The sequence below is a fragment of the Dendropsophus ebraccatus genome, chromosome 2, assembly GCF_027789765.1.
Source record: "Dendropsophus ebraccatus isolate aDenEbr1 chromosome 2, aDenEbr1.pat, whole genome shotgun sequence".
NCBI classification, from domain to species: Eukaryota; Metazoa; Chordata; class Amphibia; order Anura; family Hylidae; genus Dendropsophus; species Dendropsophus ebraccatus.
In genome coordinates this window covers 84,567,529-84,593,788 of record NC_091455.1, presented here as the reverse complement: position 1 = coordinate 84,593,788, position 26,260 = coordinate 84,567,529, and the positions used below count along the sequence as shown (strand labels likewise).

The window sequence follows — 26,260 nt, the reverse complement described above, 5'->3', positions numbered from 1 at the left end:
CAGTGGTTGTCTTTTATGCCCAGTCATCTTATACGCTGGAAAATACGGTATATTAAGAGGGTTTTGGTTTTTTTTATAAATTTTATTTAGTTATATTATAATATATTTAAAAGTTTCTGTTAAGCCAAATTAAAATTCACTTTCTGAGCTTTACTCCCCCACTGAATACGTTACATGCCATTTTAAATCAATTTCATTTATGTTTCTATAAACAAACACTAAAGCAAAACCTAAATTTAACCCAAATGGTTACTTGAATAATTAAAAAATACAAAAAAGGATATGCTTAAAAATGAATTTTTTATTGTATTAAAGGTTAAAATACCAACAAACAAACAAATAATGTATCAACAAAATATCTCCAAAAATATACGTAGTCACTAGGAGGTCACACTGCCAGACTGTCCCTACTAATATGGAGGAACTCCGTTCAAGTCCAGTATGCCGTCACAGGTCCAATACATATACAAGGGTAGTCGGGACTCACTAGCGCCTCCAAGCTGTATACCAAGTATACCAATAATCAAGACAATAGTATACCAGTTATTACAAATAATACTCCTAAATATCGCTGAACCGTACTAATCTAGTTCAGGTCGGTCAAGGAGAACAGACAGACCACCTAGGCCATAGCCCAACGCGTTTCAGCACCAATGTCGGTATGCATCATCAGGGGCAAAACTGGTCAACAGGTCAAGAAAAGTCTGTGTATAGTAAATATTGCTACACAAAAACATATGATAAATGCCAATTTTCACTCCATTATGCAACATATGTGTAGTGTAAAACGCCACAACAATAGCATCAGAACATATATGGCAAATTTTCGCCAGCAAATGATGTCAGTGTGGTGAGATATAGCAAGCGCTGCTGTCCTGTACTCACTGTACCATTCTCCAGGATCTCACATCGGATCACTGTCCCACCCGATAGCGCCGGTGTAGAGACACTGCATAAAGTAAGACACTCAGATCAGTATGACCCCTCGGTGAATAAACAACACCTAGGTAAACAGAAAGGTGTACTCACTGTGTCCTAAATAATGATCAGTATGGGTACAGGCTAATTTCAGGTAGGACAACTCTGTAGGCATAAATATGAATGTAATGTAAGGACAGTGCAATAACCCGTCAGTACAGTATATGAAAGCCAGAGTGTGCACTACAATAGTTGGAGAGGGTTACTCACAGCAAGCGCTTCTATTAGGAGATGTTCTCCCATGCTCCAGCTTCGGTGGAGTGTCGGGAGTGCCGGCAACAGCGGCCTGAAATAGCCGCTGTCCGGCTGTGGTGCGTCTGACGTCACTGCATCTCTGGAAAGCGCGCCAAGAACGGGGAACCTCCCCCTGCACGCCCAGGGGGAGTGAACGACTCCCAATAGTAAACATAAGAGCCGGCGCTCTAGGCATCAATGCGCTCTCCGTGGTGCTGTAACCATGTGCAGCAATGGAAATAAAACCATAGCTGCATAAGGAAATACGGGTAATGTTTGTTAGAACAACTGGAAACAATTAGGGCTGTTGCGTATATGATATAAATGCGGTTAGAGAATCAAGCTAAGAGAAAAGAAGAAAAAAGTACTAGTATGTAACAATAGGAAATTACTAATCATAGTCTATATATACCCAAGTGTCTGCGCTGTCGGAATAGATGTGTAGGGTATACTAAAAGGGCAAGGGCTTACCCTATATGGAATTATTTGGATAGGGGCCTCACCATCCCTACTATAAGAACAAAGGCTCACCCTGTATGGAAATAGTCAGATATGGGCCTGGCCATCCCTGTTAGGCCCTATTCTAAGTCCCTATGCCTATGTGGGGTGGCCGTCCTAAAAAGAACGGTCCCACTCAGAAACCTAGGCTATCTCAACCCAATATTCCCTGTATCCTAGGACTGGCTGTTCTATCTCCTACCAGGTCCACTTGGACCTTCCCTCACTACCAGGTTCAGCCAGTTATGAACCGGACAAGGATGGGAAGGGGCGAACAATAGGGGGTATGTAGAGACAGATAGGTATAGGGAAGGTATTTTTTTGATTTTTGACGCAAGGATTAGTTTCCCGGGTTGGTGCACCCTAAATTACACCATTGATTACATTTACTTGAATAATTAGAAACAAAAAGAGAGGGGAGGATACAATGTAAAATGAAAAAGAAACTGAACTCAATACTACTGTACATCATGCTAGGGGATAAACAGGTGTCCAATAGGGGGGCCAACTGCTGAGATCCCCACCAATCAAAGACTGAGATGGGTCAGCATTGCAGCCAGTGACTGGCTGGAAAGGGCTGTCACCCCCGAGATGGACTAATCTCAGAAGTAACGGCAGCTACAGACAGCAGGGGACACCGGCAACCACACTGGGACACCAGGGGAGCACAGAGAGGTAGGCATAACATGTTTATATTTAACAATATGGCAATAACCCCTATAAAGCAGCAATATGGGAGCAGATTATGTAACAATGCATAACTATGCCAATTTGCCATCATACAGTATTACATATTGCCTATGAATTTAATATCCACTGGCTGTGTGGGCAAATAAGATATAGCTCTGGAAGCTGGGAGCCTGGAAATACTGGAGTGAACAGAATAGTCTAATGAATACAGTATAATAGAATGTTCCCTGTCAGGTTGACAACCTAGCAAGGACAGATTTTCAAACATGGATATGCCCTGGAAATAATGGACAACTGATACATAGTCACCAGAGACATATCTGCTACAAAGGACGTTCCAAAACAAATCATAGTAAATAGTTTAATCTTGATTCCAAGTTAGTTTCTATAGGCTCTATCTGGCATTAGATTCCGCACTTTATGAGTTCCTGGCTGCATTGTGCTTAAACAATGGCATTATTAAATACAACCAGTAAGAAGATTAAAGTTTTCCCTGCAGATTACCTACAAATTATCTGTCCTCCTGTTTCAGCATCATTTGTTCATTTATCACATAACATCAAGTATTTCTGGTCAGTGTCAATATGCTCTGCATCTTTGTAGTTAACAGATGTCTTCTCTTGTCGAATGAATTACTTTAAGTCTCACGCACTGCTGGCCACAGATGTGTCACTATAGCAACATCATTAATTTCAGATCTTACCGGAAACATGCACTCCAATCAAACCTAATTATACCATGTTGCTTTCTTGTCCTACAATAAGGAAACTATAATGCAATTATTGAGATACTTCGTTCTCCATTCTGCAGTGGCAAATGAGACAACCACTGTGATGGACGCTCAATGTCAAAAAGCTTATTGATGAAGCACAATCCCAATTTGCAATCATACAAAGGGCTACCTTGCAATTATAGAAGAAATTTAATGCTGCACAGAAGCAAAAAAAAAAACAAAACACCTTATTCTTAATCATTTTCCCAAAGCTAAAAACTTTCAGTCCAGACAATATTGAAACGTTTGCTTTCCTCTAGAACACAAATAAAGTGCTATTACTTTAGAAGGATTTTTATTTCTTCTTCCACGTTTATTGGACAGCAGAAATCTAGGTTGCATAACACAAGGAGGATAGCAATGATCAGTACATAATGACGTCACCACTGTACATCATGCATATCTGAGACATTGTATATTGTGACAAATCATTGAAAAGCCATCAGGAATTATACATTCGCTGTGTGTTTTATTTGGCACACGCATACATTAATATGGCTGGGCTGGCATGTCACGTGTGCTTGTGAATAAGAAGAGGAAAGCATACATGTCCCTCAATACTTTATTTATCAATGCATTATTAGACCAGGACTAGGGAAGGAGACAGCATGAGAAGCTGTCACTACAGTAAGTGGGCAACAAAAACACCAATGGAGAAAAGCAGCAATGTCTCTTATAAGATCAAATTGAAGTGCCCACACAGAATATGGCCATAAGATGCCACACATTCCTTTTTTAGGAGCCAAATCTATTTAGAAAATCAAAGCAGTAGATATACACCTATTAAGTTCAATAATCTTTTTATTGGCAGACAATAGGGAGCTCTGTTCAGGCTGTAGCACTATTTTAAAGGGAATAATCATCTAAAAAACGTCTATTACGCTATGCAAATGTGCTATAGCAGCACCCAGCACACTTCCCAACATGCTTTTACACTTCCCTCCCTGCACTATACAACCCGCAAAGTTACTTTATAAACTTGGCACACTGTATTTAAATTGTCCTCAAGTAGTAATCTAGGCAGTGGGCAGCCGGAAAGTAGTGACTGTCCTGCACTCCTGCATGGTAATCATGCCCAGTGGGCGTGATTTAAACTGCAGAGTTGCTGCAATGTCATTCAAGGCAACACTGTCCCTTACATCAGCGTGCCTACGTCCTGCACAGGTGCAGAATATCCTCAAACTGTTTGCCTTCAGCCGCTGTACAGCGCATGTTCGGCTTTGTAACAACGTAGGCAGCTTAAATCACGCCAAGGGGACAGTGAGTACTTGCCGGCGGCTCACCGCCCAGATGACTACTTGGGGGCAATTTACATACGGCACGCTAAGTTTACAAAGTACGTTTGCAGGTTGTACATTGCAGGGAGGGAGGTGTAAAAGCACGTCTGGGAAGTGTGCTGGGTGCTGCTACAGCACATTCCCATAGCTTAACGGACTGGTTCCCTTTAAAGTAATTCCATGAGACAATTTAGCAATATACTTCTCTTTAGGGTGCCTTCACACGTACTGTATCGCTGCGTATTTCTCGCACAAAACTCGCATGAAAGTAGCTGCGTTTTTGTGGTGTTGAACTCGCCTGTAAAAATCATGTGAAAATCAAAACTCGCATTTAAAAATCGCACCAAACACGCAGTGAAAATACACATACATTAACTTGATAGCAATCAGTATCACTGTGGATTTATGTGCGAGAAACTCGCAGCGATAAATACGCAGCAATACGGTACGTGTGAAGGCACCCTTAATAATATTGGGTAATGCTTTATCTTGAGCAGAGAACCATAAAAGGTGTGTGGAGACTTATACAACACTCGACTGAGAATTCTTGTAAGAAAGATATGAAAAGCATCTTTTACCTTTTCAATCTCCAGACACAAGCCTCTCTGCAGCTAGCCAGCACCTTGTTCTGTATTGATAAGAAGCAAGAACCTCAAAAAGGCTGTCTACAGATGTGTCCCTTCTCCTCCGGTGGAAGTTCTGCCCTGACCTAATAAATTCCTTGTCAAGCACTAAGGCTTTTTTTTTTGTTCTTCACACTTAATATTATGTAAGACTTTTCCTGGCCATAGAGTACTACCCTTGTACACCTCTTCTGCTGCCAACAAATATCTGTCTTAACATTTAAAAAAATAAAGAGAGAAAGAAAGTATGTATTATATATATATATATATATATATATATATATATATATATATACACACATACATATATACACACATACGTGTGTGTGTGTAAAATAAATAGATTTATACCAATACAATCCATTGCGTGTGAGTACAAGGGGAGAATCGTGGAGATGGAAAAAAAAAAAAAAAAGAAAATATTAATAATAATATTAATAATAAAAATAATAATCATGGTGTCATAATCATGTTACATATTCGACTCAAAGTAAATCCAAATTCATGAAATGGTTACCGCAACTGAATAATAGATGACTCATGAAGCCTCCATGCTGATGCAGCTGAAAGTGAATAAATGTGTTATGTAACACTGATGTACATGAACTTGGATGTAGAACAATAATGTTAAAAGACTGATACAGCATGTTTCTCCATGTAGCTACAGCTAGGTTATCAAATATTAGTCAGATGCTTCTGGTTTTGTAATAACTTGATATACATAGCTTAGACAGTAAAGGGCTACGCTGTAATAAACAGCAGATTACTCTAAATAATCTGAATCATGGTCAAACAAGTAACATTTTTATATCTAAACAGAAATCAGACAAGAAAAGCTGCATTATAAAGGTAGAGATTACCTGTTTTGTCTGTAAGTAAATAGACTAAACGGCCCAACTCTTCTGGAATGGTGCTGGTTCTCACCACTGTGCCGGGTATGTTCTCGTCTCTCATAATCATCCAGCCATAGGCAGCTTTCCCCATGTCCAAGTTTACTCGCAAACTGAAGAACAAAAGGAGAAATATCTATTTTCAAAATATATCTGACGAATGTTTTTCATATACTGTACAATTGGCTTGCAATGTTATACCTTGAATTCTGCTATAGAACTAAGACTCAAATTGTACTTATTTTGTTGTGAATATTTACGTTATTCAGGTAAGGAGGGATATGGGGCTAGAGACCAAGCTGACAGAAACAAGTCTGACATTTTACTCTTAAAGGAAAACTATCAGCAATAGAGATGAGTGAACCTCGAGCATGCTCCAGTCGATCCAAACCCGAACTTTCGGCATTTGATTAGCGGTGGCTGTTGAACTTGGATAAAGCCCTAAGGCTATGTGGAAAACATGGATATAGTCATTGGCTGTATCCATGTTTTTCAGACAACCTTAGAGCTTTATCCAAGTTCAGCAGCCCCAGCTAATCAAATACCGAACGTTCAGGTTTGAATCGACTCGAACCAGAACCCGGTTCGCTCATCTCTAATCAGCAAGTTAGAAGCATCTAACTTGCTGATATGTACCTATAGTGCACAGGGCATTGAGGTTTCTTACTTTCTACCTCTGTGTTGTTTTAGCACACTGTTCAGTTTTATCCATGTGCAAATGAGGCAGTATGGCACACATCCGCTCCGGCAGGCCTGCCGCTTCCAATGAATCTTCATGGGGGGCGCTCTACAGTGACGTCACTTCAGCGCTCATGACTGCAGGGAACCCCCCTAATATTCAATAGTCAAAAGGGACGCTAAGGGTGGTAGTCCCACCCCCAGTGCACCAAACCATTAGCATATGGTTTAAATTATAAACTACATGAGAACGGCACAGAGGATAAAACTTACCTTCACCCTCAGTGCACTGTGTGCTGTAAGGACATATCAGCAGGTTAGATGCTTGTTTCCCTTTAAAACAGCAGAGCTTTGTGCTGTAAGTTACATGAAAACGTGCAAGTTGCAAAAGCAAAATGAAGCAGAATACTCAACCTCTGAACACCCATATGTGTTTTTATGGCTGTTGGGTGGTAACCGCATATGAAGTGGGCTCACAAGTTGAGTCCGTCCATGGCACTGTACTGTGGATGCAGTCACATGGTGCTAAGCAGTTTTATAATTTACATGGATATAGCAAACACAATTGTACCTGCTAAGATGTTTACCCTGGAGCAAATAATCTGTCTTCAGGCCAATCTTCTTGTAAAGTAAAAATTGATAAAATTTTCAGAATGGCCCAGATCAGATACATTTCATATTTGTTAAAAATAAACACTCACTGTTTGATTTTTTTTTTGTGTAGATAAATATTTGATATTTATATACATCTTTGACATTGAGATACATAGTGACAGTATTTTACATCACAACGTTAATAGCTTATAAACACACCACTGTTATACGGAGTATTGGATATCCTGATTAGTCTAGTAAAATGAACATTGTACAAAAATACAACAGTATTGCTTTCCGCAGAATGATCCTTCAGGAATCAGCAGATTTTCTGGCACTTTCTCACTCAGCTTCCTGATCAGATCAATTTCCTTCACAATGTGAGCCAAGTATATATATCAAAAAATGCAACATACAGTGAAATTAGACATCCCTGTTTCTCTTTGTTACAAATATACCTTATTGGAATGATGTAGGAAAATAACAAGAGGAACCGGAAGAGGTAGCGATACCATGGTCCAACAAACCCCTGCAAGGTTACCATTACGACAGAAAGAGCCACCAGAGCCAAGAATAATGCCTTTGTCAACTGGTTCAGTTCTAGATCCAGAAGGCCCACCTGTGCAAAGACAGCAAAAATAAATTAATAAAAAAAATCTGTATACTATTACATATCCAGGTAAGCACCATCTTAGCAATGTAAAGGTTACTTTTCAATACATATTTCTATATAAGAAGTAATTACTTCTTATATTTTCAGGAAAACGTATATTATTACATATAATGCATACATCTGATATATGAGACCAGTTTACATGCACTTAGCACAGACTTTCCTTTTCAGTACTTATAAGACATTATGAGAAACACTATTCTGCAGATATTTAGATAAGTGCTTAAAAGGAAACAGTGTTTGTGACTTGGAACGGACTGCATTTCAGGCTTTCACATTATACAATTAAGGCAAGTTCATAATTTTCATGTAGATGAATCCTTTTCTAACATAGCCTGGCTGGATAGGAACCATACAAATAATTCTCTACAGTACTCCACTGAAATCACTAGACAGATAAAACACTGCATGCAATGTTTCTATGTGAGCTAATAAAAACATTTAGATGAGAACTGACTATTTTGTTTATTTTCTACCTCCAAATGGATAAAGTTGTCTTAGGGTACAAACCCACACACCGTATACACAGCAGATACGCAGCAAAAACGCAGCAGATTTGAAGCAGATTTGGTGGTGCAGATTTGATGCTGTGTTCAGTTATTTAGATCTAATCTGCTGCGTATTTGTTGCGTATTTGCTGCGTATCGGCGTATAAGCTGTGTATACGGTGTGTGGGTTTGTACCCTTAAAGTGCATGTGTCACCTACATTTCCTAATGCTGATTATTCTTTTTATTCTAATCTGTTTCTATTTTCTGACTATATTTTTTATTTAACTTTTTGTACGTTGTTATGGGGGCTGTCATCTAGCTCCAGAAGTTTTTAACAGCATTTAGTAACATGCTTTACAGCAAGACTCATGGACATAGATACCAATAGACAGACTCTGTCCTCTTAAGTCGAATGTGAAATATTAGTGAGCGTGCTCTGTGACCTTTAAAGAGGTCATTTCAGAGGGAGCTGCTACTGTGTATTGATGCTATCTACCTACTGGTGTCACCTGACACTGTAATGCCATACAGATCACTTTACAGTAGCCCATTTTTATCACCACAGACACAGTAGGAAGTCTCAGCTTAGTTTTAGCCTCAGCGTTGAAAATGAAAACTGCAAGATTTCAGGATTACTTAATAATGAAAAATAGAAAATGAGAAAGAATCCCACCAAAAATTCTTAAAAAAATAAGTCTAAAGTGACTCTGTACCCACAATCTGACCCCCCCCCCCCCAAACCGCTTGTACTGTCGAATAGCTGCTATTAATCCAAGATCTGTCCAACTTTTAAACTTGCGGTCCTGTGTCAAATTGGCGTGGCCTAGAGTGTGTATGCATTAGGCTGGCACAACCTCTCTGTCCCTCCTCCCCGCCGTCCTCATCATTAGGAATGCTCCAGGCAGGTACTTTCTTATACATCACCTGTGTCATTACAGCACATGGGCTGGATCGTTAAGGCACCTGTGCAGTTTTCACTGCAGAGGAATAGGAAAAAAGGTGAAGAGGGTGGGGAGGAGGAACGGAGGGGTGGAGGCACAGATAATCCAAGCCAGGGCCATTGGGCACGGGGCTGCAAGTTTAAAAGTTGTTTTTTTAGGACAATAACTGCATCACCTGCCGAACAGACCCCAGGAAGATCTTAGATTAAAAGCAGCTATCCGAAGGTACAAGTGGTTTGGGGGGGGGGGGCAGATTGTGGGTACAGAGTCGCTGTAACATAAAAACATTGTTTAACCCCTTAGTGACCCATGACGTACCTGGTACGTCATGGTGCCGCGGGGGGGTGTTCAGAGAGGGGTCCCGCCTGCAATTTGCAGCCGGGCAGTGCCTCTATTAGCCGGCGCGGCAACGGAACTAATTAAGCACTAATTAAGCACTTCAATGCAGCTGTCAAATCTGACAGCTGCATTGAAGTGCTTTATGCACAACATCCGTGTCTAGTGGGACGGATCTCCCCCCCCTCGCGATGCGATCGCGGGGGGGGAGATCCGTTCTTCTGCCCGTGCCGGGCCTCAGCGTCGGAATGACGCTGATCCCGGCTCGGCAATAGATTGCTATGGCCTGCAGCAGGCCATAGCAATCTATGACCGATCTGATGGATCTTTGCTGTGTATATACACAGCATTGATCTCTATGAGAGATCAGTGCTTTGTATATACAAGTCCCCCAGGGGGGCTTCTAGTTTATGTAAAAAAAAAAAAAGTAAAAAAGTGTTTTTATTAATAAAAAAATCCCCTCCCCTAATAAAAGTCCAAATCACCCCCCTTTTCCCATTTTATAAATATAAATTATTAAATAAACAAATAAATAAACATATTTGGTATCGCCGCGCACGTAATTGCCCAAACTATTAATTAATCACATTTCTGATCTTGCACGGTAAACGGCGTCAGCGCAAAAAACTTCCAAAGTGCAAAATTGCGCATTTTTGGTCGCTTCAAATCCAGAAAAAAATTAATAAAAAGTGATCAAAAAGTCGTATATGCGCAATCAAGGTACCGATAGAAAGTAAACATCATGGCGCAAAAATGACACCTCACACAGCCCCATAGACCAAAGGATAAAAGCGTTATAAGCATGGGAATGGAGCGATTTTAAGGAACATATATTTGTTAACAATGGTTTGAATTTTTTACAAGCCATCAGATAAAAGAAAAGTTATACATGTTATATATCATTGTAATCGTAACAACTTGAGGAACATGCATAACAAGTCAGTTTTACCATAGGGCGAACGGCGTAAATGCAAAACTCCCCGAAATCAAAACAAATTCGTTTTATTTTTCAATTTGACAGCACAAATGATTTTTTTCCGGTTTCGCAGCATATTTTATGGAAAAATAATGCCTGTCCTTGCAAAGTACAATTTGTTTCGCAAAAAATAAGCGCTCAAATAAGTCTTTAGGTGAAAAAATGCAAGCGCTATGGACTTTTAAACATAAAATGGAAAAAGCAAAAGCGCAAAAACGAAAATTGGCTTTGACCTTAAGGGGTTAAACACAGAGTCATTTTCTGAGGACACATTCCAGTTAAAGAGGACATTTAAGCTCTCCTGACATGACTTTTAGTACTTGTCTTTCCCATGAAAAAAGAACTCCAACATCTTTTCTCAAAATACTGCATTGGGCCATTCCTCTGTTATTCCTCTTGGAACTTTATGACTTATATATCAACAATGCAATTTTTTCCTACACAGTAAGAGGCAGTCTGACATGGCTGTATTTTATTCCCTTTATTTGCATCTGGGTATCATTAAAGGGTGAAGAAATGATTGTAGCTTTAATATTTAGTTTGATTTTGTTGCAATATCATAACATCTTAAAACATTAAAGGGAACCTGTCACCCTCCGTTCCGGGGCAGAGCCCGGCCGACCCCGCTAGAGACCCTTATACTTACCCTGGAGAACGAAATCCCGCTTCTGGAGCCACTCCCGCTACCGAGATATCACCGCCAGAAGCTCGGTGCGTGCGCATCAGAGATGAGTCCGACGCTCATAGAGAATGAGTGGAGTCGTCATTCTCTGTGGGCATCGGACTCATCTCTGATGCGCGCGTGCCAGGCTTCCGACGGGGATATCACAGCAGTGGGAGCAGCTTCGGGAGCAGGACTTCGTTCTCCGGGGTAAGTATAAGGGTCTCTAGTGCGGGGTCGGCAGGGCTCTGCCCCGGCACGGGGGGTGACAGGTTCCCTTTAAGGCGGCCACACACCCAACTTGTTGCAGAAAGCTTTTCTGCATAACAGATACTACTACTAATTTGGGATAAATCAGCATGCCTGGCCAGGTGTGCATGTTTATTAAAATGGGAAGGGAGGAATAAACTGCTTTCAAAGATATTTCCCATGGGAGCAAAGGATAGGGATTCAAGTCAGGAGGTCCCCATACACATCACATGGCAGTCCAACTGAGGTGAAATTAGTAGGTTTGGCTAAGTGTAATGTGTATTGCCACCTTTAGGGGCCAGCAGCAAAGCATTATTAAGGTGTTTTAGGCCAGGATTCAGAACATTTACATGCTGTCATTTTTCCAGGCTATGAGAAGTGTGGGAAAAGTACGTCAGCAAACAGTTCATGGTCATGGAGAACTATTTATCTCTATAAACTTTCACGGCAAGAGTAGCAAAACAGACCATTCCAGTACATAAAGAGATGCTCTCAAAGAATTATAATGAAATAGCTGAGACAAATTCCAACACACTTGCTTGTGTACAGGCTGCCCCTTCCCTTGAGAACAGAGCAGCACAGGACCACAGTGGCTGATTTATCAGCTGCATTTAAAACGTAGCACAACGAGGACAAATATCTGGCAATTTCCGCTGCTTCAACTACTACATAGTTTATGCTTGAATTATTGAGAAAAATAGGTTTTTGGATTAAAATGAAGAAAAATTAAGCCAGGGAAGTAGAGCATGTTTCAAAGCCCAGATCTTTTTGCGTTGACAAAGGCGGTCTAAGTTTCAGGCCTCGCTGAGGATCAGATGAAGTCATTATTCATTCAGTCAAGGGAAAAAAAGACTCAATTACCTCAACCTAAAGATGCTATCAATGAATGCAAAGTGCATATTTTACTCTATTCATCCAAATCCCATTAAAAAGTGAAAGGAATGATTTAATCTAGCTTTTGGAGAGTTGGTCTTTTTTGTATTAAAATAAAGAATTACTGTCTACAATATGCATAACTGCTACCTCACACTTCTCGTTTGCATCATAGTACTGGAAAACTGTAACAGAGGAGACAAAAACAATCACAAATGCCTACAAAGTTGCCATTTAAGACGAAAGAGACAGATTCTGGCAGAAAATATTTCTACAGCCCATGCACATTTTATGCAGATAACTCAGGGCAGTAATAACCTTGTAATGAATGGAGGCTCACAACTATTTTCCCTACTATGGAAAAAGTTTACTAATACCTAGAAGAAAGATTCACAGTGGGGAAAGGTGATATTATTGCAAGTCCTGACCTGACCATGTGTCTGATGAAATCTTTGCATCCCACTTTTTTACTAAGTAAACAAATGAGGCATTTTGCAGCAATATTGGGACTGAGAACAGGAAGTGTTGACAGGTGGGACTAGCACTGTCAAAACAGCCATGGCAGGGGATCAGTAGCAGGTGAGTACAGGGTTCTTTATTTTTAACATCCCACCTGGCTAGATTGAAATGTTGAAATATTTCTTTGGAATATGCGTTCAAAAGTTTATATTTCTTATAGACTACAGTCAAGGGGGCATGGTGAATGCCAGCTCCCTCCAACCACTTCCTTAGTCACTGTCATCTGAAACAACTTTCCTCGTCTTGATTGCTAGCTTGTAAATCAAGTGGTGAGGGTCTAGCTGGTGCTATGTGCAGAAAAAAAAATCTGCTAGAATTTTGCCGCTCTCACTAATCTTTTTGGATTGTTCTTGTGGCTTCCTAAGATGTACCAATGGCAATACGTGAAGAATTTACGTGAAGAAAATACGTGAAGAATTTTTTTTGGGGGATTACAAAATGAATTTGGCAAACAGTCTCAGGCAGCTGCTGCCAAAGCAAATACAATTATATATAAAACTGAAAGAGACCTAGATACACAATGAGAATAAAGTTTTAACTTTATATGATCCCTTATGAAAAAAAACATTACATACTGTAAATTGTTTTGGGTGCCTGCCATTTTTTTTTTTTACCTGGGCCATACCAAACGCTGGTGCATAATAAAATATAATACAGACTAAAATGGCAATATATGTCACTGAGCTTAACATTGTTCCACTAGTTAGAATAGCTTAAAAACATTGATGAAACTACTATTATGAGGCCAGATGAGAGGAAACAAAAAATCCTTGACTGAGATATTGGGAGGTTCAGCATTACCTTCATAAAACAGCAGCTCTGGATGCACAGTTGACCGCTTAGATGAAAAAAATAACAGTGTTTTATATCACTATGCCTTTCTAGCCTAAAATTTGCAGTCATAGTCCAACCATTAGCATAATGCAAAAATAGCTAAAATTTTGGTTTTCTGGTTGCCAAGATCAACTTGAGATAAAGTGATCTGGCCATAATTAAAGGGAGGCATATAGCATATGCTAACATGAGACTAAGCCACAGCTTCTATGCCCTGAAAGCAGCCTTTCATGGGACCTATGGAGCAACTAAGAATGTGACTGGTGCAAGCTTTTAGTTATTATTCACACATTTAGAGTGCAGCCTGCAGATCTGTGCTGCAAAGTCTGGTCTGCACTAGGACTTTTTTTTTTTTTGGCGACCAGTACACACATACGGACAGGTGAATGGGGCCATTGAAATCTACTGGCCCTATGTTCTCTCTGCAGTTGTAGGTCAACAACCACGGACAGAACCACGGACGTGTGAATAGAGCCTTACTGAACTGAAATAGTCTGAGCTATCTGAACCCTATAGACTCATTCCAAGACAGAGAACACTATTAAGACTTATTCACCTAATTAAAATGTCTTGAAAAAATGTGCTCAAAAGGAACACAGACTAAGCAACGTATTTACTAAACATTCCCAAATGAATACAACCTCTTCATTCCCTCACCTAATCCTTAACATTTTTAATAAGCTTTCCTTTAAATGTTCAAGTAACTGTGGCTGCTCTTGTCTTGACATCCGCCGCTTACTCCCCATGTGTAAAACTGTGCACTTTGACATGTCATAATATTTGATTGGTTTCAATTGGTTGCAAAATCTAAATTAAATACTCTGCTGGAAATAATAATCTCCAAGGGAAAAATTGTACATAATGTCTGAAGTACCACAACAGTTTAGTGAACGAGAATGCAGAAAGATAATGAAGACAATAATTGTTTGTATAATCTAAAATGCCACTAATGGCAGCAATCACAACTCCATTTAGCTTTTCTTAATTTACAAAGCAAATTTTAAAGAAGCTAATGGTGCTAGAACGAGAGAAAAAAAAAAGTTTATTCAAGAATAAAGGGTCAATACAGTACCCGGATGAACCTATTCAGTTTCCTGGACTGTCGTCACTGCGGCGCAGAATAGGTTAAATAAACCAAACTTAACAGATTCCTTGAATTTCGATGTTTGAGGATTAATTCTGGCATTACAGGAATGAAGTGCATGAGTTTCAGTAATGTAGTACTGTGAGATCATTTGCACAACAAAAAAATCAAGAGTTGCAAAGTCTTCAAGATCTCAAATGGGCTAATTTAGCACAAGGTAAAACACTGTGTATGGTTCACATAAGAAACAGACCCCCCAGTGTTCCATCTCATAATACCATTTTCCCATGGAGTTCTTCTAACTTTCATCTGACATGTCTTTCAAGTAATATACAATAGCTTAAATAAGACATGCACCACAAGCTTACAATCAGCCCCGCTACATGCAGTACTAGGTCTAATCCATGTGTATGTCTAACTTTACGGCTAATCTGTTCATTACTCGTCTACAACAATATTTAAGACCCATTGCAGCCGTAGACTGTGCACTTCTAATATTTACTATTGGGGCTCACACAATTTATGACAAGATAAACAAAATTACACTCTTATACTAACCAGGTAAACATGGTATACATTGTTTTTAGAGCAATACAGAGTTGAAGATAATTCACATGAAAAAAGTAAGATGATTCACTATAATAAGGTATTTTTCACCACTGACAATCTTTGTGTTAGATATGACCGTTTGGGCCTACATTGATCAAGAGAAAACTATGTACATTGCACAGTTACCCCTGTTGGGAAAGTCCAGGGCTTTTTTTTTTTGCTGATGCCGCCACCAGGACATTTTCTTTGCTTTTCCCAACAAAAAGGAACCCCAGACAATCCTAACAGAGTTATCTGTGCAATATGCAGCAACCACTGTTGTGGATGCTGCTGAAAACATCCCTTAAGTAATCATGGGTGACAAGAGCACTTTAAAGAGGTTCTCTAGCATCTAACATTTAAATTGCATTTAAATAAACCAAGATATATAACTGACTTATATCATGTTATCTCAAATTGTTCTGGATTCAGCGTTTTTTTCTGCATTGTTAAACCCTGTCAAGAAGTTGAAAGTAGAAATAGTACACAATGTGGTATTGTCTTCAGCTCCCTGGCTGCCCCCCTCCTTCCTCTCTGGTGACAATTCCTCATCCTCTTTTGTCACAGGAGGCTGGGCTGGATCTGGTCTCTGAGCTATAGCCCCACCCTCCTGAGTGATGCCACCATCTCTGATTGGCCCCTACTACCTACAGTACATACCCATCTCCCTTTCATAAACACATATGCATATATATGTCCATGACAGGGGTGTTTGCAGCATGCTGCCATGCGATGGATGATGCCACAAAAAGAGCGATGGATGATGCCACAAAAAGAGCGAGAATAAATGTAACAGCTGCTGCAACCTCACTGTTTGTGCAGTAATCTGCTAAGAAACTAGATGTACTCAGATGGAGTAAACGATCTTAGTAATGATCGTAACGATTATTGTTCTATGTAATGTGCTGAACCATTTAAGGTTAACAAATAAGGATCTTGTTTGTGTTATAGTCTTATAGGACCCTTAGGTCCCTTAGGTCTTCTGTAACGTCTGGTTTCTCCACGTACAGACTGCTACGATAAATCACTGCTGAAAACAGTGATCGGCTGCAGTGATCACATGTCCTTGTTGAGAGGGACCAGCGTAAACTGGAAGTGTCAGAATGGTAGGGACTTTGGGACCGGTAAAGTGAGTAAGAAGACTTTTATCATTTAAAGGGGAAATCCGCATAAGAAAAACTTGTTTTCTATTAAAAGTACATTAAAAGTTAAATATATGTGTCTATACAATTTATTACCATATCTGTATGGTTCTGCCACACTGGTAGCTAATAGAAATCCAGGAAGTGAAGAAAAATGGCCCCTGTGCAAATCCACATTGTCTCCTGCTCCTTCTGCTATCCCCCTTAGGAGACAAATCTTCCATGCTTCTGTCTCACATTGTGTGTGTTTGCTGAGATCAGGCTGATGATGCAGACAGAGGGCAGGGTGTGATGTCCCAGGAGGCTTGGCTGGATCCCCCAATCCCCTGAGTGATTCACCATCTCTAACTAGCCAGAAACAGCTGCTGCACTGATTTCTCTGATTGTGCAGAAGTGTGCAGAGAAATTATTGCTGTATTCACACATGTGAGTGTCATTGCAGTACTGCAGCGTATTCACAAAAATGATGCAGTAACACAAGTAAATGATGCTAAATGGCAGAGAGGATCAGAGCCTTATGGTGGGGCTCAACTTTAAAGATTCTTGATCATAATATGTGCGTGGAAATGAAAAGAAAAAAAAATCTAAAAGTTCTTTACTTTATTCCATTATCAGCTTTACAGGTGGAGAATACAGTGTGCTGTGTGGTGTTACAGGTAGAGAATACAGCGTGCTGTGTGGTGTTACAGGTAGAGAATACAGCGTGCTGTGTGGTGTTACAGGTAGAGAATACAGTGTGCTGTGTGGTGTTACAGGTAGAGAATACAGCGCTGTGTGATGTTACAGCTAGAGAATACAGCGTGTGCTGTGGTGTGTTACAGCTAGAGAATACAGCGTGTGCTGTGGTGTGTTACAGCTAGAGAATACAGCGTGTGCTGTGGTGTTACAGGTAGAGAATACAGCGTGCTTTGTGGTGTTACAGGTAGAGAATACAGCGTGCTGTGTGGTGTTACAGGTAGAGAATACAGCGTGCTGTGTGGTGTTACAGGTAGAGAATACAGCATGCTGTGTGGTGTTACAGGTAGAGAATACAGCGTGCTGTGTGGTGTTACAGGTAGAGAATACAGCGTGCTGTGTGGTGTTACAGGTAGAGATTAGAGTGTGCTGTGTGGTGTTACAGGTAGAGAATACAGCATGCTGTGTGGTGTTACAGGTAGAGAATACAGCATGCTGTGTGGTGTTACAGGTAGAGAATACAGTGTGCTGTGTGGTGTTACAGGTAGAGAATACAGTGTGCTGTGTGCTGTTACAGGTAGAGAATACAGTGCTGCGTGGTGTTACAGGTAGAAAATAGAACGTGCTGTGTGGTGTTACAGGTAGAGAATACAGCGTGCTGTGTGGTGTTACAGGTAGAGAATAGAGTGTGCTGTGTAGTGTTACAGGTAGAGAATACAGCGTGCTGTGTGGTGTTACAGGTAGAGAATACAGAGTGCTGTGTGGTGTTACAGGTAGAGAATACAGAGTGCTGTGTGGTGTTACAGGTAGAGAATACAGAGTGCTGTGTGGTGTTACAGGTAGAGAATACAGTGCTGCGTGGTGTTACAGGTAGAAAATAGAGCGTGCTGTGTGGTGTTACAGGTAGAGAATACAGCGTGCTGTGTGGTGTTACAGGTAGAGAATAGAGTGTGCTGTGTAGTGTTACAGGTAGAGAATACAGCGTGCTGTGTGGTGTAACAGGTAGAGAATACAGCGTGCTGTGTGGTGTTACAGGTAGAGAATACAGTGTACTGTGTGGTGTTACAGGTAGAGAATACAGTGTGCTGTGTGGTGTTACAGGTAGAGAATACAGCGTGCTGTGTGGTGTTACAGGTAGAGAATACAGTGTGCTGTGTATTGTTACAGGTAGAGAATACAGCGTGCTGTGTGGTGTTATAGGTAGAGAATAGAGCGTGCTGTGTGGTGTTACAGGTAGAGAATACAGCGTGCTGTGTGGTGTTACAGGTATTTGGGTGGGTGGGACCACAATAAAATAAAATTACTGCAAATAATTCAGTTCCACAATGAAACTGCAATGTGTGAACACAGCCTAGATGTTCTGCACCAGCTTTGGTCAGGTTTGGTTTGGTCAGACCTGTGACTAGTCTTTTCTTCTTCTGTGACAAAGTTTCTAAGTGTCCACCTTTCCCCCATGTACATATGCATCTGTAAGTTCTATAAATCTGTTTGTTCCCCTCAACACAAAACAAACTAAAAAACGTACTGTCATACTGTACACATACATAGTACCACTAATACTGCACACATATGGAGTACTGCTATATGATACACCCAAACATACATCTCTTACATACACAAATATTACACTCACATACACATTACATACATATATTCATACACATAACACATATAAACAGACTCTATTATTCTGCATCTGCATGGCATTTTATTATAAAAGTGTTCTACCCTAGAGAAACTGTCTGTAAGAATAAGTTCTAATATGTCATTTGATGGTAAATGCCCCAAAAAGAAAAAAAAAAAAAACACAAAAAAAACTTTTTACGGCTTACCAAAAATCCCCTTTTGGAAGCATAAACAATTCAGGCCTCCTACACAGCAATTTATAATAGCAAAGTAAGAGCAAAACCTCTAGTATTGTGAACAAAACAGCAGAAAATTTCACTAGGTACAAAATAGTATATAGATAGACAGACAGACAGACAGATGGAATATGTACCTGTCATATCTCATTTTGAGCAGCAGAGGGAGTCTCTGACTGGTATTAATAATGTCAATTAAAATGGCCTAAATCATCTATTGTAACTAATCTCTAAAACAATTGCAGTGCAATGAATAGTAATACTACAATACATGCAAACAGAACATTAATTGTCCTTTGATTGCAGGGCAAGGTGCTTGAAGTGCTACAAACCCAGGCTTAGAAACCAATATGTTAATTATTGGATTGAAATGTGATTAATACCTCGAGTGAGAACAATGATTTGCAGCCTTATTTCTATTCCAACTAACATGCCACTGCAGTATAGTAAAATAACAACTACAACAGCAAACCTTCCGCAGTACACCATGTGAAAGACACTGACAACACAACACAAATATAATGTGAAATAGCACCAAAAATGGTCTGAGCAACTTATTTATACTGTTTCACTTTGCTACAAGGCAAATGATTGAAACTAAAGAAACAATGTCTGACGGAATCGTAAAGCTTAATAGTTTCAGGAAGTAAAATGTCTGTACCTATTGCCTTTCTAATGGTATGCTGCTCTCCATAGGAAGCTATCAATTCTAAATGGTTTTCACAAGACCACCCACCAATTGAAAATAATTACTTCAATAACCTGGGCTTTCAGGGACATGGAAACCCGAACAATCACTCATATAAAGAAATCCTAAGGTCAAACACCCAGGTTTCAGTTTCATTTAATTAAGCAGAAGGAGTTCATTTTTGGTGATATTAGAGTTAAATGGTTATTTTACTCCATCGTCTTAGGGAACAATTCCACATCAAATTACTTGTCACATTTGCATACCTTAAATACCCCCAAAGACCTACAGATATATTCATTAATGTCAAATCAGATTACAATAATAGAAAGACGTTCATTTTCCACTGCATCTGAAGATGAAATACTACTATATCTTCCTAATATATCCACTTCGCCATTACAAATTATTATACATTACAAAATATGCCCAAAAGCATTACTGTTAAGCTGTAATAAGAAAAACTTAAAGTGACACTGTCACCCCCTTTTTGCATTCTGACTTCTCTACACAGGTGTAAAGGGTAAATTTAGCAATTTTCATAACTTATTTTATATCATACGTCATGGTGCTTGTTCAAGTAAAAAGTGATCTTTTATGAACTGCAGATTGTGCTAAGTGGGTGGGGCTTCACGGCAACAGCGCCACTTAGCCCCACCCCTCAGTGATGCAATCACCATATATGCCCCACCCCCTCGACACCAATTGGTATGGGCCGACCTAGAAGGGGTGGGGCCTAGACCTTTTACCCAGCCTGTTCCAATGGTTGGCAGGGGGGGGGGGGGGGGGATGTGCCTATGATGTCATTGAGGGGCAGGGCCAACGGGGGCACAGTTGCCGTGAAGCCCCGCCCACTTAGCACAATCTGCAGATGATAAGAGATCACTTTTTACTTGAACAAGCACCATGATGTATGATATAAAATAAGGTATAAATACTGCTAAATTTACCTTTTACACCTGTGTAGAGAAGTTATAATGCAAAAAGGGGGTGCCTTTAAGACGCAAGCCCTATGCTTTTCAAACTCATTTTCGAATAGCTATCTCTATAGAAAAATTGTGCATAAAAACTGCAATTATTCATTATGGAGTCATCAGAAACACAACCTTCTATTGTTGTACTCTCCCCTTCTGAATGGCTGCCCAGCGCTGGACTATTTTATGTATACAGAGCTCTCTGCAGTCCAGCCTCCTATCTGCTCTTGATAAGGCCTGTAGTTACATGGTCTGCAAAGCTGTGCAAAAGACCCTTATCCATCCAAGTTATTATCCTGCAATGTTGATCCAGGCGAAGGAAAAAAAAACATTAGGTGGAATCCATTCTTCCTCACCATAGGGGAAAGATTCCTTTCTAACTTCACAGCTGGCAATTAGAACAAATTCTTGGATCAAGACCCTTCTCTAGAAACAAGTAACAATAACTTGTCATTTTATTAAAGGGGTTGTCTGGTATTATATTATACTCGGCTTCCGGGGCTGCGGGGGACATCTCAGTGACATATACTTACCAGACCCGTTCGGCCGCTGCCGGGTCCTGGGCCGCTTTTCAAAATATGCGGTGACGCCAACATGTCCCCCGCAGCCCTGGCAGCAAAGTAAAACATGATTTTAAACCCAAGTTCCCAATGCCCACTTTCTTTAGCAGCCTGCCATAGTATCATTGCTTGTACAGTAAAGAATTCTTAGTTGGATTTGTATTTTTACATTTTACCCTGCTCTCTCATCCACTCTGCTATGCTACCAATCCCATGATGCTACAGGCCAGCATGACATGGGCAGCAAGAGCCAATACCACTTGACAGGTGGAAGGAAACTGTAATTCTCCATCTCTAAATATTTTCCTAAATATTATAGATCTTTAACAGAAAACCAATATAATAATCATCAGCAACTTTGATAGGCGATTGGAGCCACAGTGCCTATGACATGTATTACCAGTGATCACAGGCAAAAGAAGTGTGACAGCGGAGGAGACTGCCATGAGAACAAGCAGCATAATACTTCTCAGAACATCTACAGCCTCATGTTATAACATTTTTCTGCCACATCTCATGCCTTCTAAACATTAGTGTTTTCCTAGCAAGTCTTGAGAGATTGTCAGATCTACTGTATGTTCAAACTTTTCCAGGCCTTCCCAACCTTCTATTATTACTTTCTTACTGCATATATATATGAGTGAGTAAAAGAAGCAACAATTGCAGCGCTGGGTTTAAAGGACAAGTGCCATGAAAAACTTTTTCCCAGTAATTGAAGCACATTACAAAGTTATATAACTCTGTAATATGCTTCAATCACCTATCTGCCTCCCTTTCCTGTCTTTTCCCCCCTCCACCCCCCACCAGGAAGTGTCCTGACTCACACAGACCTGATTACTGTCGTCACTGTCACCAAGCTCTTCTCTCAGCTCCTTCTCCTGTTACACTAGCCTCCCCCCTCCCCTGCCTTGTCAGGTGACAGGCTTGCTCAGCTCCCATTGGCTGAACAACTGCAAGCCATCACTTGTCACATCTCACTTGCTTATCTTCCCTCAGACTGACTCCGGCACATAGGCAGCTTCCCCCTCCCCTCATACCCTCTCTCCTGCTGCCGTGGACTCAGTGAAGGAGTCATGTCACTAGAGAAGATAAGCTGAGCAAGCAGAGTCACCTGACAAGGAGGGGAGGGGGAGGCTGGTGTAACAGGACCTAGAGCAGCCCTCCTGCTGATGACTCATCCTCACAAGAAGGAGCTGCCTGGTGACAGTGACGGCAGTCATTAGGTCTGTGTGAGTCAGGACACTTCCTGGTGGGGGTGGAGGGGGGGAAAAGACAGGGAAGGGAGGCAGATAGGTGATTGAAGCACATTACAGAGTTATATAACTTTGTAATGTGCTTCAATTACTGGGAAAAAGTTTCATGGCACTTGTCCTTTAATCATAAAACCATACATAGTTCAGACATAGCAGTACAGACATTACAGATAGATGAGTGAGCACTTTAAAAGACAAGTTCTCTTAATGGAACCGCTCACACACCTGGGAAGAAAAGATCTAAGTAAATAACAATTGCACAGAATGGCTATTCATGCAGTTTGAAAGCAGAATAAAATATGAGAACTAACAGATACCATTACCAGACACTAACAATCCGCTGTTGTATAAAGAGGGATTATTTTGGTACCTCAGTATAATTGCACTAATGTACATTATCCATGTCTGAGAACACCTGTTAAACACTGAGAGTGGTTGCCTAATTAAAAGGGCAGTAGGTTGTCATGCTGCAACACTATATCTGTCAGTGTACAGATGGGAGCAGCACAAGACAACGGTCTGGTGTCCTAGCACCCTAGTCTTATTTAACTATTTCATGTATTTAAAAACTTTGATCGTCTCCCCCCTTTCTCTACTTTATATAGATTTAGTTCTTTAAATGGTTATGTCATAAAGATAAATAGGTTTAAACTGATGTAGTATGTAAAAAGAAGCATTTCTGAAATGTATAAGTGTTTCTAAAAATGACAGCTGTCCGGGAGCTCTGTGATGTGGCGGAAACGGTAAGCATAGTTTGTTTTTTATCAGCCAGCCCACCCTTGGGCATCAGCCCACCCTTGGGCATCAGCCCACCCTTGGGCATCAGACATTACCAGCCCACCCTTGGGCATCAGCGAAGGTGTTTCACTCAGGCTCAGTTCAACTGCATTTTCCTGATCTGTCCCATTGGTATTGGCAGTTGGCCTTTGCTGCACATGCAAGTAATGCTAGGTTCACACTGCGTTCTTGCAATCCGTTTGAAAAACGGATGAAAATAAGGGATGCATTTGTGTGCATCCGTTTTGATCCGTTTTTCCATTGACTTCCGTTGTAAAAAAAAAAAAACGGATCCGTTTTTTTTTAACGCACACAAAAATAGTGTCAGCTACATTTTTGTGTCCGTCAAAAAAGACGGATCCGTTTTGATCAGTTTTTTTTTTTTTTTTACAATGGAAGTCAATGAAAAAACGGATCAAAACAGATGCACACAAATGCATCCGTTTATGTGTTTTGCAAAAAACGGATTGCAAAAACGCAGTGTGAACCCAGCCTAAGGGCTCGGCCACACTAGCGTTTTTCTTTGTTTCTAACGGATCCGTCTATATTAATTAAACGGATGAGCATAAACTGATGAGCAGACTGATGCAAACTGATTGCAAAATGTTCATCTTTTTTTAATGGTCCATTTGTATTTTGGCTTAAAAAAACTGACTTTTGTACATAAGTTTGCATCCGTTTGCATCAGTCAGCATCCGTTTTTCTATCCGTTTATTTTTCTTCTTTGGTTTCTTGCTGCTTCTGCGCATGCTCAGTGCAAAAACGGATGTGAACGGAAATACCTTCTGTTTTAGATCTGTCCTCATTGACTACAAATGTAAAAAAAAACGGAAGTGCACTTTCCGTTCGTGATCTGTTTTTTTAAGCGGAAAGAAAAATACTGCAAACACTATTTTTTCTTCCGTTTAAAACAGGGGTGGGGAACCTCCGGCCCGCGGGCCGCATCCGGCCCCTGACAACTCCGGATGTGGCCCGCGGCTCCCCTGTGACATGCGCCGCTCTGGAGGAGAAGGAGCCGACACACACGGCATCCTCCTGTGTCTGTGACAGCTGCCAGGAGGATGCTGTGAGCGCCGGCTCCTTCCCCTCAGAGCGGTGCACATCTTCTGACTCCTGCCCTCCTGTGACGTGCGCCGCGCTGGTGAGGCAGGAGCTGGCACAGACACAGGAAGATGTGTTGTATGCCATGTTGTATGTACGTCATTTCATCGCGCGCCGCCTGCAGGAGAAGACCGGCACAGAAGAGAGGAGGGAGAAGAGGACCTGGACAGCGTGGGAGCGGAGGAAAGGTGAGTGGGATGTTTATTTTTTTCATTTGGGGCAGACACTGGGGGTTAACTAGGCCACCAGGGACATGACTGGGGGGGGGTGTGGTTAACTAGGCTACCAGGGACATGACTGGGGGGTTAACTAGGCCACAAGGGACATGACTGGGGGGTTAACTAGGCCACAAGGGACATGACTGGGGGGTTAACTAGGCTACCAGGGACATGACTGGGGGGGTTAACTAGGCTACCAGGGACATGACTGAGGAGTTAACTAGGCCACCAGGGACATGACTGGGGGGTTAACTAGGCCACAAGGGACATGACTGGGGGGTTAACTAGGCCACCAGGGACATGACTGGGGGGTTAACTAGGCCACCAGGGACATGACTGGGGGGTTAACTAGGCTACCAGGGACATGACTGGGGGGTTAACTAGGCTACCAGGGACATGACTGGGGGGTTAACTAGGCTACCAGGGACATGACTGAGGAGTTAACTAGGCCACCAGGGACATGACTGAGGAGTTAACTAGGCCACCAGGGACATGACTGAGGAGTTAACTAGGCTACCAGGGACATGACTGAGGAGTTAACTAGGCCACCAGGGACATGACTGAGGAGTTAACCAGGCCACCAGGGACATGACTGAGGAGTTAACCAGGCCACCAGGGACATGACTGAGTTAACCAGGCCACCAGGGACATGACTGAGGAGTTAACTAGGCCACCAGGGACATGACTGAGGAGTTAACTAGGCTACAAGGGACATGACTGAGGAGTTAACTAGGCTACCAGGGACATGACTGGGGGGTTAACTAGGCCACCAGGGACATGGCTGGGGGGTTAACTAGGCTACCAGGGTATCACTAAGGATTCAAATCAGGTACAAGGGGCATCACAGAGGGTTAACTACAATAGCAGGGGCATTAGGGGAACAATACTTTGCCTTGTTCGGGTGCTGCAAACCCACGCTATTAACTGCCGCGCACGGTATAACATTGAGTGCGGCCCTCGAATGATTTTATTAAGGCCCGACCGGCCCTCGACATGGAAAAGGTTCCCCACCCCTGGTTTAAAAGAACGGATCTTGAACGGATTGCATGCATACGGAGCACAATTGGGGCAAACGGAGCACACTAAAATAGCATGGGAATCTATGGGGATTCGACAGTTTCCGTTTTGCTTATTCTAAAACGGAAAAGGTAGACGGAATGGTGCCGGATGGTCAAACGCTAATGTGAACGTAGCCTAAGGGGGTTATGGAGAAGTCTGTACACTGTTGCACAGCAGCAGCAGCGGAGTCACAGTTTACCAAAGACTTTCTCAAGGAAGGAGCTACAACAGAGTAATAAAATAACTTATAACCAGAGGCAGACTGTTCTACACATTCTTCACATTCTCTTTTGAGGGTGTTTTACTTGAAACATTTATTCACCATATTTACCAAGTTTAACTCTTTTAACCTTTCCTCAAAACAGAGATATCCCATGCCCCTTTTTAGTTTAGTTACATGCCTACGCACCTTTTTCCACTATATCCTTTCTATACATTTGTAAACCAAACTAAACAGCATACTCAAGATGAGGCAGAACCAAACCTTTATAAG

The 26,260-nt window shown here is 41.2% G+C and overlaps 1 protein-coding gene across 3 annotated transcripts in view; it reads right to left on the bottom strand.

The window, feature by feature from the left end:
• The window catches only part of ATP9B (ATPase phospholipid transporting 9B (putative)), a 242,507-nt gene that overhangs the window by 62,007 nt on the left and 154,240 nt on the right, over window positions 1-26,260 (bottom strand). For all 3 annotated transcript variants that reach the window (XM_069957885.1, XM_069957883.1, XM_069957884.1), the window contains exons 12-13: window positions 7,693-7,853; window positions 5,933-6,075 (exon numbers count right to left, since the gene is read on the bottom strand). In XM_069957885.1, coding sequence (XP_069813986.1) covers window positions 5,933-6,075; window positions 7,693-7,853 — 304 coding nt within the window. The remainder of the gene's footprint in view (window positions 1-5,932; window positions 6,076-7,692; window positions 7,854-26,260) is intronic.